Source organism: Oncorhynchus mykiss, chromosome 16 (assembly GCF_057628025.1).
Source record: "Oncorhynchus mykiss isolate SJ-2025 chromosome 16, ASM5762802v1, whole genome shotgun sequence".
NCBI lineage: Eukaryota > Metazoa > Chordata > Actinopteri > Salmoniformes > Salmonidae > Oncorhynchus > Oncorhynchus mykiss.
This window is the reverse complement of record NC_143037.1, coordinates 79935835-79949980: the sequence shown is the minus strand read 5'-3', so window position 1 is coordinate 79949980 and position 14146 is coordinate 79935835. Positions and strand designations below refer to the sequence as shown.

The window sequence follows — 14146 nt, the reverse complement described above, 5'->3', positions numbered from 1 at the left end:
AATGATGAGAGAGCCCAGGGGTAATGATGAGAGAGACCAGGGAGCCGTCTGACAAGGGGTAATGATGAGAGCGACCAGGAAGCCATTGGACCAGGGGTAATGATGAGAGAGACCAGGGGTAATGATGAGAGAGACCAGGGAGCCGTTGTTCCAGGGGTAATGATGAGAGAGACCAGGGGTTATGATGAGAGAGACCAGGGAGTCATTGTACCAGGGGTAATGATGAGAGAGACCAGGGAGCCATTGTTCCAGAGGCAATGATGAGAGAGACCAGGGGTAATGATGAGAGAGACAAGGGAGTCGTTGGACCAGGGGTAATGAGATAGAAACCAGGGGTAATGATGAGAGAGACCAGTGGTAATGATGAGAGAGACCAGGGGTAATGAGAGAGAGACCATGGAGTCGTTGGACCAGGGTTAATGAGAGAGAGACCAGGGAGTCGTAGGACCAGGGTAATGAGAGAGAGAGACCAGGGAGTCGTTTGACCAGGGGTAATGAGAGAGACCAGGGAGTCGTTGGACCAGGGGTAATGAGAGAGAGAGACCAGGGAGACATTGTACCAGGGGTAATGAGAGAGAGACCAGGGAGTCGTTGTACCAGGGTTAATGATGAGAGACCAGGGGTAATGATGAGAGAGACCAGGGAGTCGTTGGACCAGGGGTAATGATGAGAGAGACCAAGGGTAATGATGAGAGATACCTGGTGTAATGATGAGAGAGACCAGGGGTAATGATGAGAGAGACCAGGGAGTCGTTGGACCAGTGGTAATGAGAGAGTGCAGGGAGTCGTTGGACCAAGGGTAATGAGAGAGCGAGACCAGGGAGTCGTTGGACAAGGGGTAATGATGAGAGACACCAGGGGTAATGATGAGAGAGACCAAGGGTAATGATGAGATATATCAGGGGTAATGATGGGAGAGACCAGGGAGTCGTTGGACCAGGGGTAATGAGAGAGAGAGTCCAGGGAGTCATTGTACCAGGTGTAATGAGAGAGAGACCAGGGAGTCGTTGGACCAGGGTTAATGATGAGAGAGACCAAGGGTAATGATGAGCGATACCAGGGGTAATGATGAGAGAGACCAGGGGTAATGATGAGAGAGACCAGGGAGTCGTTGGACCAGGGGTAATGAGAGAGAGAGACCAGGGAGTCATTTGACCAGGGGTAATGAGAGAGAGCAGGGAGTTGTTGGACCAGGGGTAATGAGAGAGAGAGACCAGGGAGTCATTGTACCAGGGGTAATGAGAGAGAGAGAGACCAGGGAGTCGTTGTACCAAGGTTAATGATGAGAGAGACCAGGGGTAATGATGAGAGAGACCAGGGAGTCGTTGTTCTAGGGGTAATGATGAGAGAGACCAGGGGTAATGATGAGAGAGACCAGGAGTAATGATGAGAGAGACTAGGGAGCCGTTGGACCAGGGGTAATGATGAGAGAGACCAAGGGTAATGGGACAGAGACCAGGGAGCCATTGGACAGTGGTAATGAGGAGACAGACCAGGGGTAATGATGAGAGAGACCAGGAAGCCGTTGGACCAGGGAAAATGATGACAGAGACCAGGGGTAATGATGAGGAAGACAGGGAAGCCTTGGGACCAGGGGTAATAATGAGACAGACCAGGGGTAATGATGAGAGAGACCAGGAAGCCGTTGGACCAGGGGTAATGATGAGAGAGACCAGGGGTTATGATGAGAGAGACCAGGAAGCCGTTGGACCAGGGGTAATGATGAGACAGACCAGATGTAATGATGAGAGACACCAGGGGTAATGATGAGAGAGACCAAGGGTAATAATGAGATATACCAGGGGTAATGATGGGAGAGACCAGGGAGTCGTTGGACCAGGTGTAATGAGAGAGAGAGTCCAGGGAGTCATTGTACCAGGGGTAATGAGAGAGAGACCAGGGAGTCGTTGTACCAGGGATAATGATGAGAGAGACCAGGGGTAATGATGAGAGACACCAGGGGTAATGGGACAGAGACCAGGGAGCCATTGGACCAGTGGTAATAATGAGAGATACCAGGGGTAATGATGAGAGATACCAGGGAGCTGTTGGACCAGGGGTAATGAGAGAGAGAGACCAGGGAGACATTGTACCAGGGGTAATGAGAGAGAGACCAGGGAGTCGTTTTACCAGGGTTAATGATGAGAGACCAGGGGTAATGATGAGAGAGACCAGGGAGTCGTTGGACCAGGGGTAATGATGAGAGAGACCAAGGGTAATGATGAGAGATACCAGGGGTAATGATGAGAGAGACCAGGGGTAATGATGAGAGAGACCAGGGAGTCGTTGGACCAAGGGTAATGAGAGAGAGCAGGGAGTTGTTGGACCAGGGGTAATAAGAGAGAGAGACCAGGGAGTCATTGTACCAGGGGTAATGAGAGAGAGAGAGACCAGGGAGTCGTTGTACCAAGGTTAATGATGAGAGAGACCAGGGGTAATGATGAGAGAGACCAGGGAGTCGTTGTTCTAGGGGTAATGATGAGAGAGACCAGGGGTAATGATGAGAGAGACCAGGAGTAATGATGAGAGAGACTAGGGAGCCGTTGGACCAGGAGTAATGATGAGAGAGACCAAGGGTAATGGGACAGAGACCAGGGAGCCATTGGACCAGGGGTAATGAGGAGACAGACCAGGGGTAATGATGAGAGAGACCAGGAAGCCGTTGGACCAGGGAAAATGATGACAGAGACCAGGGGTAATGATGAGGAAGACCAGGAAGCCTTGGGACCAGGGGTAATGATGAGACAGACCAGGGTTAATGATGAGAGAGACCAGGAATCCGTTGGACCAGGGGTAATGATGAGAGAGACCAGGGGTTATGATGAGAGAGACCAGGAAGCCGTTGGACCAGGGGTAATGAGAGAGAGACCAGGGAGTCGTTGTACCAGGGATAATGATGAGAGAGACCAGGGGTAATGATAAGAGACACCAGGGGTAATGGGACAGAGACCAGGGAGCCATTGGACCAGTGGTAATAATGAGAGAGACCAGGGGTAATGATGAGAGAGACCAGGGAGACATTGTACCAGGGGTAATGAGAGAGAGACCAGGGAGTCGTTTTACCAGGGTTAATGATGAGAGACCAGGGGTAATGATGAGAGAGACCAGGGAGTCGTTGGACCAGGGTTAAGGATGAGAGAGACCAAGGGTAATGATGAGAGATACCAGGGGTAATGATGAGAGAGACCAGGGGTAATGATGAGAGAGACCAGGGAGTCGTTGGACCAGGGGTAATGAGAGAGAGAGACCAGGGAGTCATTTGACCAGGGGTAATGAGAGAGAGCAGGGAGTTGTTGGACCAGGGGTAATGAGAGAGAGAGACCAGGGAGTCATTGTACCAGGGGTAATGAGAGAGAGAGAGACCAGGGAGTCGTTGTACCAAGGTTAATGATGAGAGAGACCAGGGGTAATGATGAGAGAGACCAGGGAGTCGTTGTTCTAAGGGTAATGATGAGAGAGACCAGGGGTAATGATGAGAGAGACCAGGAGTAATGATGAGAGAGACTAGGGAGCCGTTGGACCAGGGGTAATGATGAGAGAGACCAAGGGTAATGGGACAGAGACCAGGGAGCCATTGGACCAGGGGTAATGAGGAGACAGATCAGGGGTAATGATGAGAGAGACCAGGAAGCTGTTGGACCAGGGAAAATGATGACAGAGACCAGGGGTAATGATGAGGAAGACAGGGAAGCCTTGGGACCAGGGGTAATAATGAGACAGACCAGGGGTAATGATGAGAGAGACCAGGAAGCCGTTGGACCAGGGGTAATGATGAGAGAGACCAGGGGTTATGATGAGAGAGACCAGGAAGCCGTTGGACCAGGGGTAATGATGAGACAGACCAGGGGTAATGATGAGAGAGACCAGGAAGCTGTTGGAACACGGGTAATGATGAGACAGACCAGGTGTAATGATGAGAGACACCAGGGGTAATGATGAGAGAGACCAAGGGTAATGATGAGATATACCAGGGGTAATGATGGGAGAGACCAGGGAGTCGTTGGACCAGGGGTAATGAGAGAGAGAGTCCAGGGAGTCATTGTACCAGGGGTAATGAGAGAGAGACCAGGGAGTCGTTGTACCAGGGATAATGATGAGAGAGACCAGGGGTAATGATGAGAGACACCAGGGGTAATGGGACAGAGACCAGGGAGCCATTGGACCAGTGGTAATAATGAGAGAGACCAGGGGTAATGATGAGAGATACCAGGGAGCTGTTGGACCAGGGGTAATGAGAGAGAGAGACCAGGGAGACATTGTACCGGGGTAATGAGAGAGAGACCAGGGAGTCGTTTTACCAGGGTTAATGATGAGAGACCAGGGGTAATGATGAGAGAGACCAGGGGTAATGATGAGAGAGACCAGGGAGTCGTTGGACCAGGGGTAATGAGAGAGAGCAGGGAGTTGTTGGACCAGGGGTAATGAGAGAGAGAGACCAGGGAGTCATTGTACCAGGGGTAATGAGAGAGAGAGAGACCAGGGAGTCGTTGTACCAAGGTTAATGATGAGAGAGACCAGGGAGTCGTTGTTCTAGGGGTAATGATGAGAGAGACCAGGGGTAATGATGAGAGAGACCAGGAATTAATGATGAGAGAGACTAGGGAGCCGTTGGACCAGGAGTAATGATGAGAGAGACCAAGGGTAATGGGACAGAGACCAGGGAGCCATTGGACCAGGGGTAATGAGGAGACAGACCAGGGGTAATGATGAGAGAGACCAGGAAGCCGTTGGACCAGGGAAAATGATGACAGAGACCAGGGGTAATGATGAGGAAGACCAGGAAGCCTTGGGACCAGGGGTAATGATGAGACAGACCAGGGGTAATGATGAGAGAGACCAGGAAGCCGTTGGACCAGGGGTAATGATGAGAGAGACCAGGGGTTATGATGAGAGAGACCAGGAAGCCGTTGGACCAGGGGTAATGATGAGACAGACCAGGGGTAATGATGAGAGAGACCAGGAAGCTGTTGGACCAGGGGTAATGATGAGACAGACCAGGTGTAATGATGAGAGACACCAGGGAGCCGTTGTTCCAGGGGTAATGATGAGAGAGACATTAGGTAATGATGAGAGACACCAGGGAGCCGTTGTTCCAGGGGTAATGATGAGAGAGACCAGGGGTAATGATGAGAGAGTCCATGGAGCCGTTGTTCCATGGGTAATGATGACAGAGACCAGGGGTAATGGTGAGAGAAACCAGGGAGCCATTGTCCCAGGGGTAATGATGAGAGAGACCAGGGATCCGTTGTTCCAAGGGTAATGATGAGAGAGACCAGGGGTAATGATGAGAGAGACCAGGGGTAATGATGAGAGAGACCAGGGAGCCGTTGTTCCAGGGGCAATGATGAGAGAGACCAGGGGTAATGATGAGAGAGACCAGGGGTAATGATGAGAGAGACCAGGGAGCCGTTGTTCCAGGGGCAATGATTAGAGAGACCAGGGGTAATTATGGGAGAGACCAGGGGTAATGATGAGAGAGACCAGTGAGTCGTTGGACCAGGGGTAATGAGAGAGACCAGGGAGTCGTTGGACCAGAGGTAATGAGAGAGAGACCAGGGGTAATGATGAGAGAGACCAGGGGTAATGAGAGAGAGACCATGGAGTCGTTGGACCAGGGGTAATGAGAGAGAGACCAGGGAGTCTTAGGACCAGGGTCATGAGAGAGAGAGAGACCAGGGAGTCGTTTGACCAGGGGTAATGAGAGAGACCAGGGAGTCGTTGGACCAGGGGTAATGAGAGAGAGAGACCAGGGAGCTGTTGGACCAGGGGTAATGAGAGAGAGAGACCAGGGAGACATTGTACCAGGGGTAATGAGACAGAGACCAGGGAGTCGTTGTACCAGGGTTAATGATGAGAGACCAGGGGTAATAATGAGAGAGACCAGGGAGTCGTTGGACCAGGGGTAATGATGAGAGAGACCAAGGGTAATGATGAGAGATACCAGGGGTAATGATGAGAGAGACCAGGGGTAATGATGAGAGAGACCAGGGAGTCGTTGGACCAGGGGTAATGAGAGAGAGACCAGGGAGTCGTAGGACCAGGGGTAATGAGAGAGAGCAGGGAGTCGTTGGACCAGGGGTAATGAGAGAGCGACACCAGGGAGTTGTTTGAACAGGGGTATATGAGAGAGAGCAGGGAGTTGTTGGACCAGGGGTAATGAGAGAGAGAGACCAGGGAGTCGTTGTACCAAGGTTAATGATGAGAGAGACCAGGGGTAATGATGAGAGAGACCAGGGGTAATGATGAGAGAGACCAGGGAGTCGTTGTACCAGGGTTAATGATGAGAGACCAGGGGTAATAATGAGAGAGACCAGGGAGTCGTTGTACCAGGGGTAATGATGAGAGAGACCAAGGGTAATGATGAGAGATACCAGGGGTAATGATGAGAGAGACCAGGGGTAATGATGAGAGAGACCAGGGAGTCGTTGGACCAGGGGTAATGAGAGAGAGAGACCAGGGAGTCGTAGGACCAGGGGTAATGAGAGAGAGCAGGGAGTCGTTGGACCAGGGGTAATGAGAGAGAGAGACCAGGGAGTCATTGTACCAGGGGTAATGAGAGAGAGAGACCAGGGAGTCGTTGTACCAAGGTTAATGATGAGAGAGACCAGGGGTAATGTTGAGGGAGACCAGGGAGTCGTTGGACATGGGGTAATGATGAGAGAGACCAGGGGTAATGATGAGAGAGACCATGGGTAATGATGAGATATACCAGGGGTAATGATGAGAGAGACCGGGGAGTCGTTGGACCAGGGGTAATGATGAGAGAGACCGGGGAGTCGTTGGACCGGGGGTAATGATGAGAGAGACCTGCGGTAATGAGAGAGAGACCAGGGAGTCGTTGGACCAGGGGTAATAATGAGAGAGACCAGGGTGTCGTTGGACTCACAAGCCTTATTGAATTTAATAACCAGGTGTGTGTGTGTGTGTGTGTTTGTGTGCGTGTGCGTGTGCGTGTGCGTTTGTGTGTGTGTGTGTGTGTGTGTGTGTGTTGCAGGGCTACAGGCGGTGATGTGTTTGACTGGATTCTGGACCAGGGGAATTACACAGAGAGAGATGCTTCCAACGTGATCAAACAGGTTCTAGAGGCTGTATCCTATCTACACTCACTCAACATCGTACACAGGAACCTCAAGGTAAATGTGTGTGTGTGTGTGTGTGTGTGTGTGTGTGTGTGTGTGTGTGTGTGCTTCAGGTTTCTGAGTGTGTGTGCTTCAGGTTTCTGAGTGTGTGTGCTTCATGTTTATGAGTGAGTGTGCTTCAGGTTTATGAGTGTGTGTGGTGTGTTTTGTGGTTCTACAGTTGGAGAACCTGATGTACTACACAGAGAATAATCACAACAAAGTGGTTCTGCGAGATTTCTACCTGTCCAAGTTTGAGAACGGTTCCATCACAGAACCCTGTGGAACACCGGAGTACCTGGGTAGAGTACCTCTCTGCTCTCCACCTCTCTGCTCCCCACTTCTCTGCTCTCCCCCTCTCTGCTCTCCCCCTCTCTGCTCTCCATCTCTCTGATCTCCACCCCTCTCTGCTCTCCCCCTCTCTGCTCTCCCCCTCTCTGCTCTCCCCCTCTCTGCTCTCCACCTCTCTCTGCTCTCCACCTCTCTGCTCTCCACCTCTCTGCTCTCCACCTCTCTGCTCTCCACCTCTCTCTACTCTCCACCCCTCTCTGCTCTCCACCCCTCTCTGCTCTCCCCCTCTCTGCTCTTCACCTCTCTCTGCTCTCCACCTCTCTCTGCTCTCCACCTCTCTGCTCTCCACCTCTCTCTGCTCTCCACCTCTCTGCTCTCCACCTCTCTGCTCTCCACCTCTCTCTGCTCTCCACCTCTCTGCTCTCCACCTCTCTCTGCTCGCCACCTCTCTCTGCTCTCCATCTCTCTCTGCTCTCCACCTCTCTGCTCTCCCCCTCTCTGCTCTCCACCTCTCTCTGCTCTCCACCTCTCTCTGCTCTCCACCTCCCTCTGCTCTCCATCTCTCTGCTCTCCCCCTCTCTGCTCTCCACCTCTCTCTGCTCTCCCCCTCTCTGCTCTCCACCTCTCTCTGCTCTCCACCTCTCTGCTCTCCCCCTCTCTGCTCTCCCCCTCTCTCTGCTCTCTTCCTCCTCTCCTCCTCATCCCTCTCTTCCTCCTCCTCCAGTCCTTTATTTACAGTAAAGGGCAGCTCAGTCATTCACACCAGAGAGTAATTACATCAAAATGAAATAGATGAATAAGGAGGGAGGGAGGGATGAAGGGAGAGAAATAAATTAACTGCATTAAGGGATTGGTGAAATAAAAGTTAGGAAAGACGGAGGAGAGGGTGAGGCACGGCAGAGCAATGAGAGATGAGGGGATGGAAAAAGAGAGGAGAGGGGACAAGGAGAGGAGACAGCGAGGTAATGAGAAGAGGGAGAGAATGAGAGATGAAGGGATTGAAAGAGGAGAATGCTGAAGGAAGATACAGACTGATTAATCTGCTGATTAATGAAGCCAGTTTGTTGTCGCCTCTCCGTTCCCCCTCCCCTCTTTCTCCGTTCCCCCTGCCCTCTCGATCACCCCTTAACTATCTCTCTCTCTCTCTCTCTCTCTCTCTCTCTCTTTCTCTCTTTCTCTCTCTGTCTCTGTCTCTGTCTCTCTCTCTCTCTCTCTCTCTCTCTCTCTCTCTCTCTCTCTCTCTCTCAGCTCCTGAGGTTGTGGCCAGACATCGGTACGGTCGACCAGTGGACTGTTGGGCAGTAGGGGTCATCATGTACATACTGTGAGTGTTCATAGAGGAGTTATAGCATGTAGTCTTCACACTGTGAGTGTTCATTTAGGAGTTATAGTATGTACATACTGAGAGTGTTCATAGAGGGGTTATAGCATGTACATACTGTTAGTATTCATAGAGGGGTTATAGCATGTACATACTGTTAGTGTTCATAGAGGGGTTATAGCATGTACATACTGTTAGTGTTCATAGAGGGGTTATAGCATGTACATACTGTTAGTGTTCATAGAGGGGTTATAGCATGTACATACTGTTAGTGTTCATAGAGGGGTTATAGCATGTACATACTGTTAGTGTTCATAGAGGGGTTATAGCATGTACATACTGTTAGTGTTCATAGAGGGGTTATAGCATGTACATACTGTTAGTGTTCATACTGTTAATGTACATACTGTTAATTCATGCCTTGCCAGCCGTTCCTACATATCTAAATATCTCATCAATAACATCTGTCGCGGCAGCTGGTTTGAATACAATAACATTTATTGCTGTATTACTAAATCGGCAAACGTCGATGACCTCTAGGGGATTGAGATCTGGTTCTGCGGACATTAAACTACAAGCTTTCTCTCTGTAAGTCTCTTTGGATAAAATAGTCTCTTTTTGTTAGTCTGTCGGGGAATCCTCCGTTCTACGACGAGACAGAAGAAGAGAACACAGACCTTCACAACCGGATCATCTTCTGTCGTATCATAGCCGGGGAGTTTGAGTTTGACGCTCCTTACTGGGACGACATCTCTGTTCCAGGTACACAACGACAACTCAACGACAACACAACGACAACACAACAACAACACAACAACACAACGACAACACAACAACACAACGACAACACAACGACTACACAATGACACAACGACAACACAACAACACAAAGACAACACAACAACAACACAACGACAACACAACAACACAACGACAACACGACAACACAACGACAACACAACGACAACACAATGACAACACAACGACAACACAACGACAACACAACGACACAATGACAACACAACGACACAACGACAACACAACGACAACACAACGACAACACAACAACAACACAACGACAACACAACGACAACACAACGACACAATGACAACACAATGACAACACAACGACAACATAACGACAACACAATGACAACACAACAACACAACGACAACACAACGACAACACAACAACAACACAACAACACAACAACAACACAACGACAACACAACGACAACACAACAACAACACAACGACAACACAACAACACAACGACAACACAACAACACAACGACAACACAACGACAACACAACGACAACACAACGACAACACAACGACACAACGACAACACAACGACAACACAACGACAACACAACGACAACACAACGACACAATGACAACACAACGACAACATAACGACAACACAACGACAACACAACAACACAACGACAACACAACGACACAGTGACAACACACATCAAAGTACCTACGACTGACTGTGGTATGTACCTAGAGACGGCCAACCACATAAGCCGGCCACTAGAGACAGCCGGCCACTAGAGACAGACTGCCACTAGAGACAGCCTGCCACTAGAGACAGCATGCCACTAGAGACAGCCTGCCACTAAAGACAGCATGCCACTAGAGACAGCATGCCACTAGAGACAGCCTGCCACTAGAGACAGCCTGCCACTAGAGACAGCATGCCACTAGAGACAGCCTGCCACTAGAGACAGCATGCCACTAGAGACAGCCGGCCACTATAGACAGCCGGCCACAAGAGACAGCATGCCACTAGAGACTGTTTGCCACTAGAGACAGCCTGCCACTAGAGATAGCCGGCCACTAGAGACAGCATGCCACTAGAGATGGCCACTAGAGACAGCATGCCACTAGAGACAGCATGCCACTAGAGACAGCCGGCCACTAGAGACAGCATGCCACTAGAGACAGCCGGCCACTAGAGACAGCATGCCACTAGAGACAGCATACCACTAGAGACAGCCGGCCACTAGAGACAGCATGCCACTAGAGACGGCCACTAGAGACAGCATGCCACTAGAGACAGCCACTAGAGACAGCATGCCACTAGAGACAGCATGCCACTAGAGACAGCCACTATAGACAGCCGGCCACTAGAGATACCATGCCACTAGAGACAGCCACTAGAGACAGCATGCCACTAGAGACGGCCATTAGAGACGGCCACTAGAGACAGCCACTAGAGACAGCATACCACTAGAGACATCATACCACTAGAGACAGCCACTAGAGACAGCATACCACTAGAGACATTCACTAGAGACAGCATACCACTAGAGACAGCCTACCACTAGAGATAGCATACCACTAGAGACAGCATACCACTAGAGACAGCCACTAGAGACAGCATACCACTAGAGACAGCCACTAGAGACAGCCGGCCACTAGAGATGGCCACTAGAGACAGCATGCCACTAGAGATGGCCACTAGAGACAGCATGCCACTAGAGATGGCCACTAGAGACAGCATGCCATTAGAGACAGCATGCCACTAGAGACAGCCACTAGAGACAGCATGCCACTAGAGACAACCACTAGAGAAAGCATACCACTAGAGACGGCCACTAGAGACAGCATGCCACTAGAGACAGCATGCCACTAGAGACGGCCATTAGAGACGGCCACTAGAGACAGCCACTAGAGACAGCCACAAGAGACAGCATACCATTAGAGACAGCATACCACTAGAGACAACCACTAGAGACAGCATACCACTAGAGACAGCCACTAGAGACAGCCACAAGAGACAGCATACCACTAGAGACAGCATCCAACTAGAGACAATCACTAGAGACAGCATACCACTAGAGACAGCCACTAGAGACAGCATACCACTAGAGACAGCATACCACTAGAGACAGCATACTACTAGAGACAGCCACTAGAGACAGCATACTACTAGAGACAGCCACTAGAGACAGCCGGCCACTAGAGACAGCCACTAGAGACAGCATGCCACTAGAGACAGCATGCCACTAGAGACAGCCACTAGAGACAGCTTGCCACTAGAGACAGCATGCCACTAGAGACAGCCACTAGAGACAGCATGCCACTAGAGATGGCCACTAGAGACAGCATGCCACTAGAGACGGCCATTAGAGACGGCCACTAGAGACAGCCACTAGAGACAGCATACCACTAGAGACATCATACCACTAGAGACAGCCACTAGAGACAGCATACCACTAGAGACATTCACTAGAGACAGCATACCACTAGAGACAGCCTACCACTAGAGATAGCATACCACTAGAGACAGCATACCACTAGAGACAGCCACTAGAGACAGCATACCACTAGAGACAGCCACTAGAGACAGCCGGCCACTAGAGATGGCCACTAGAGACAGCATGCCACTAGAGATGGCCACTAGAGACAGCATGCCACTAGAGATGGCCACTAGAGACAGCATGCCATTAGAGACAGCATGCCACTAGAGACAGCCACTAGAGACAGCATGCCACTAGAGACAACCACTAGAGAAAGCATACCACTAGAGACGGCCACTAGAGACAGCATGCCACTAGAGACAGCATGCCACTAGAGACGGCCTATAGAGACGGCCACTAGAGACAGCCACTAGAGACAGCCACAAGAGACAGCATACCATTAGAGACAGCATACCACTAGAGACAACCACTAGAGACAGCATACCACTAGAGACAGCCACTAGAGACAGCCACAAGAGACAGCATACCACTAGACACAGCATCCAACTAGAGACAATCACTAGAGACAGCATACCACTAGAGACAGCCACTAGAGACAGCATACCACTAGAGACAGCATACCACTAGAGACAGCATACTACTAGAGACAGCCACTAGAGACAGCATACTACTAGAGACAGCCACTAGAGACAGCCGGCCACTAGAGACAGCCACTAGAGACAGCATGCCACTAGAGACAGCATGCCACTAGAGACAGCCACTAGAGACAGCTTGCCACTAGAGACAGCATGCCACTAGAGACAGCCACTAGAGACAGCATGCCACTAGAGATGGCCACTAGAGACAGCATGCCACTAGAGATGGCCACTAGAGACTGTATGCCACTAGAGACAGCCACTAGAGACAGCCGGCCTCTAGAGACAGCCGGCCACTATAGACAGCATGCCACTAGAGACAGCATGCCACTAGAGACAGCCACTAGAGACAGCATGCCACTAGAGACAACCACTAGAGACAGCATACCACTAGAGACGGCAAATAGAGACAGCATACCACTAGATACGGCCACTGGAGACAGCATACCACTAGAGACAGCCACTAGAGACAGCATACCACTAGAGACAGCATACCACTAGAGACAGCATACCACTAGAGAAGGCCATTAGAGACGGCCACTAGAGACAGCATGCCACTAGAGACGGCCACTAGAGACAGCCACTAGAGACAGCCACAAGAGACAGCATACCACTAGAGACAGCATACCACTAGAGACAACCACTAGAGACAGCATACCAATAGAGACAGCCACTAGAGACAGCATACCACTAGAGACAGCAAACCACTAGAGACAGCATACCACTAGAGACAGCATACTACTAGAGACAGCCACTAGAGACAGCATACTACTAGAGACAGCCACTAGAGACAGCCGGCCACTAGAGACAGCATGCCACTAGAGACAGCCACTAGAGACAGCATGCCAATAGAGACAGCATGCCACTAGAGACAGCCACTAGAGACAGCATGCCACTAGAGGCAGCCACTAGAGACAGCATGCCACTAGAGATGGCCACTAGAGACAGCATGCCACTAGAAATGGCCACTAGAGACAGCATGCCACTAGAGATGGCCACTAGAGACTGTATGCCACTAGAGACAGCCGGCCACTATAGACAGCATGCCACTAGAGACAGCATGCCACTAGAGACAGCCACTAGAGACAGCAAGCCACTAGAGACAACCACTAGAGACAGCATACCACTAGAGATGGCCACTAGAGACAGCATACCACTAGAGACAGCATGCCACCTGAGACAGCCGGCCACTAGAGACAGCCACTAGAGACCGCCAGCCCCTAGAGACAGCCACTAGAGACAGCTTCTAGAGATGGCCAGCCACTAGAGACAGCCAGCCACTAGAGGGGGGTAATGCTCTACTGCAGGTACACATTAACATACTGTCTTTGCATCTCTCTTCCTCTCTCTTCTCTCTCCCTCTCTTCTCTCCTTTTCTCTTCTCTCCCCCTCTCTTCTCTCCCCTCTCTCTTCTTTCTCTCTCTCTTCTCTCTTCTCTCTCCCTCTCTTCTCTCTCTCTCTCCATCTTTCTTCATCTCTTGTCTCTCCCCCTCATCTTTCCCCCTCCCTCTCTCTCTTTTCTCTCTCCCCCTCTCTTCTCTCTCCCCCTCTCCTTCTCTTCTCTCTC

General features: G+C 50.7%; 1 protein-coding gene across 1 annotated transcript in view; it reads left to right on the top strand.

Annotated features, from left to right (window-relative positions):
• LOC118939598 (uncharacterized) overlaps positions 1-14146 on the top strand; it is a 245340-nt gene that overhangs the window by 218924 nt on the left and 12270 nt on the right. The window contains exons 5-8 of the mRNA XM_090204055.1: positions 6995-7133; positions 7300-7420; positions 8658-8733; positions 9356-9492. Coding sequence (XP_090060181.1) covers positions 6995-7133; positions 7300-7420; positions 8658-8733; positions 9356-9492 — 473 coding nt within the window. The remainder of the gene's footprint in view (positions 1-6994; positions 7134-7299; positions 7421-8657; positions 8734-9355; positions 9493-14146) is intronic.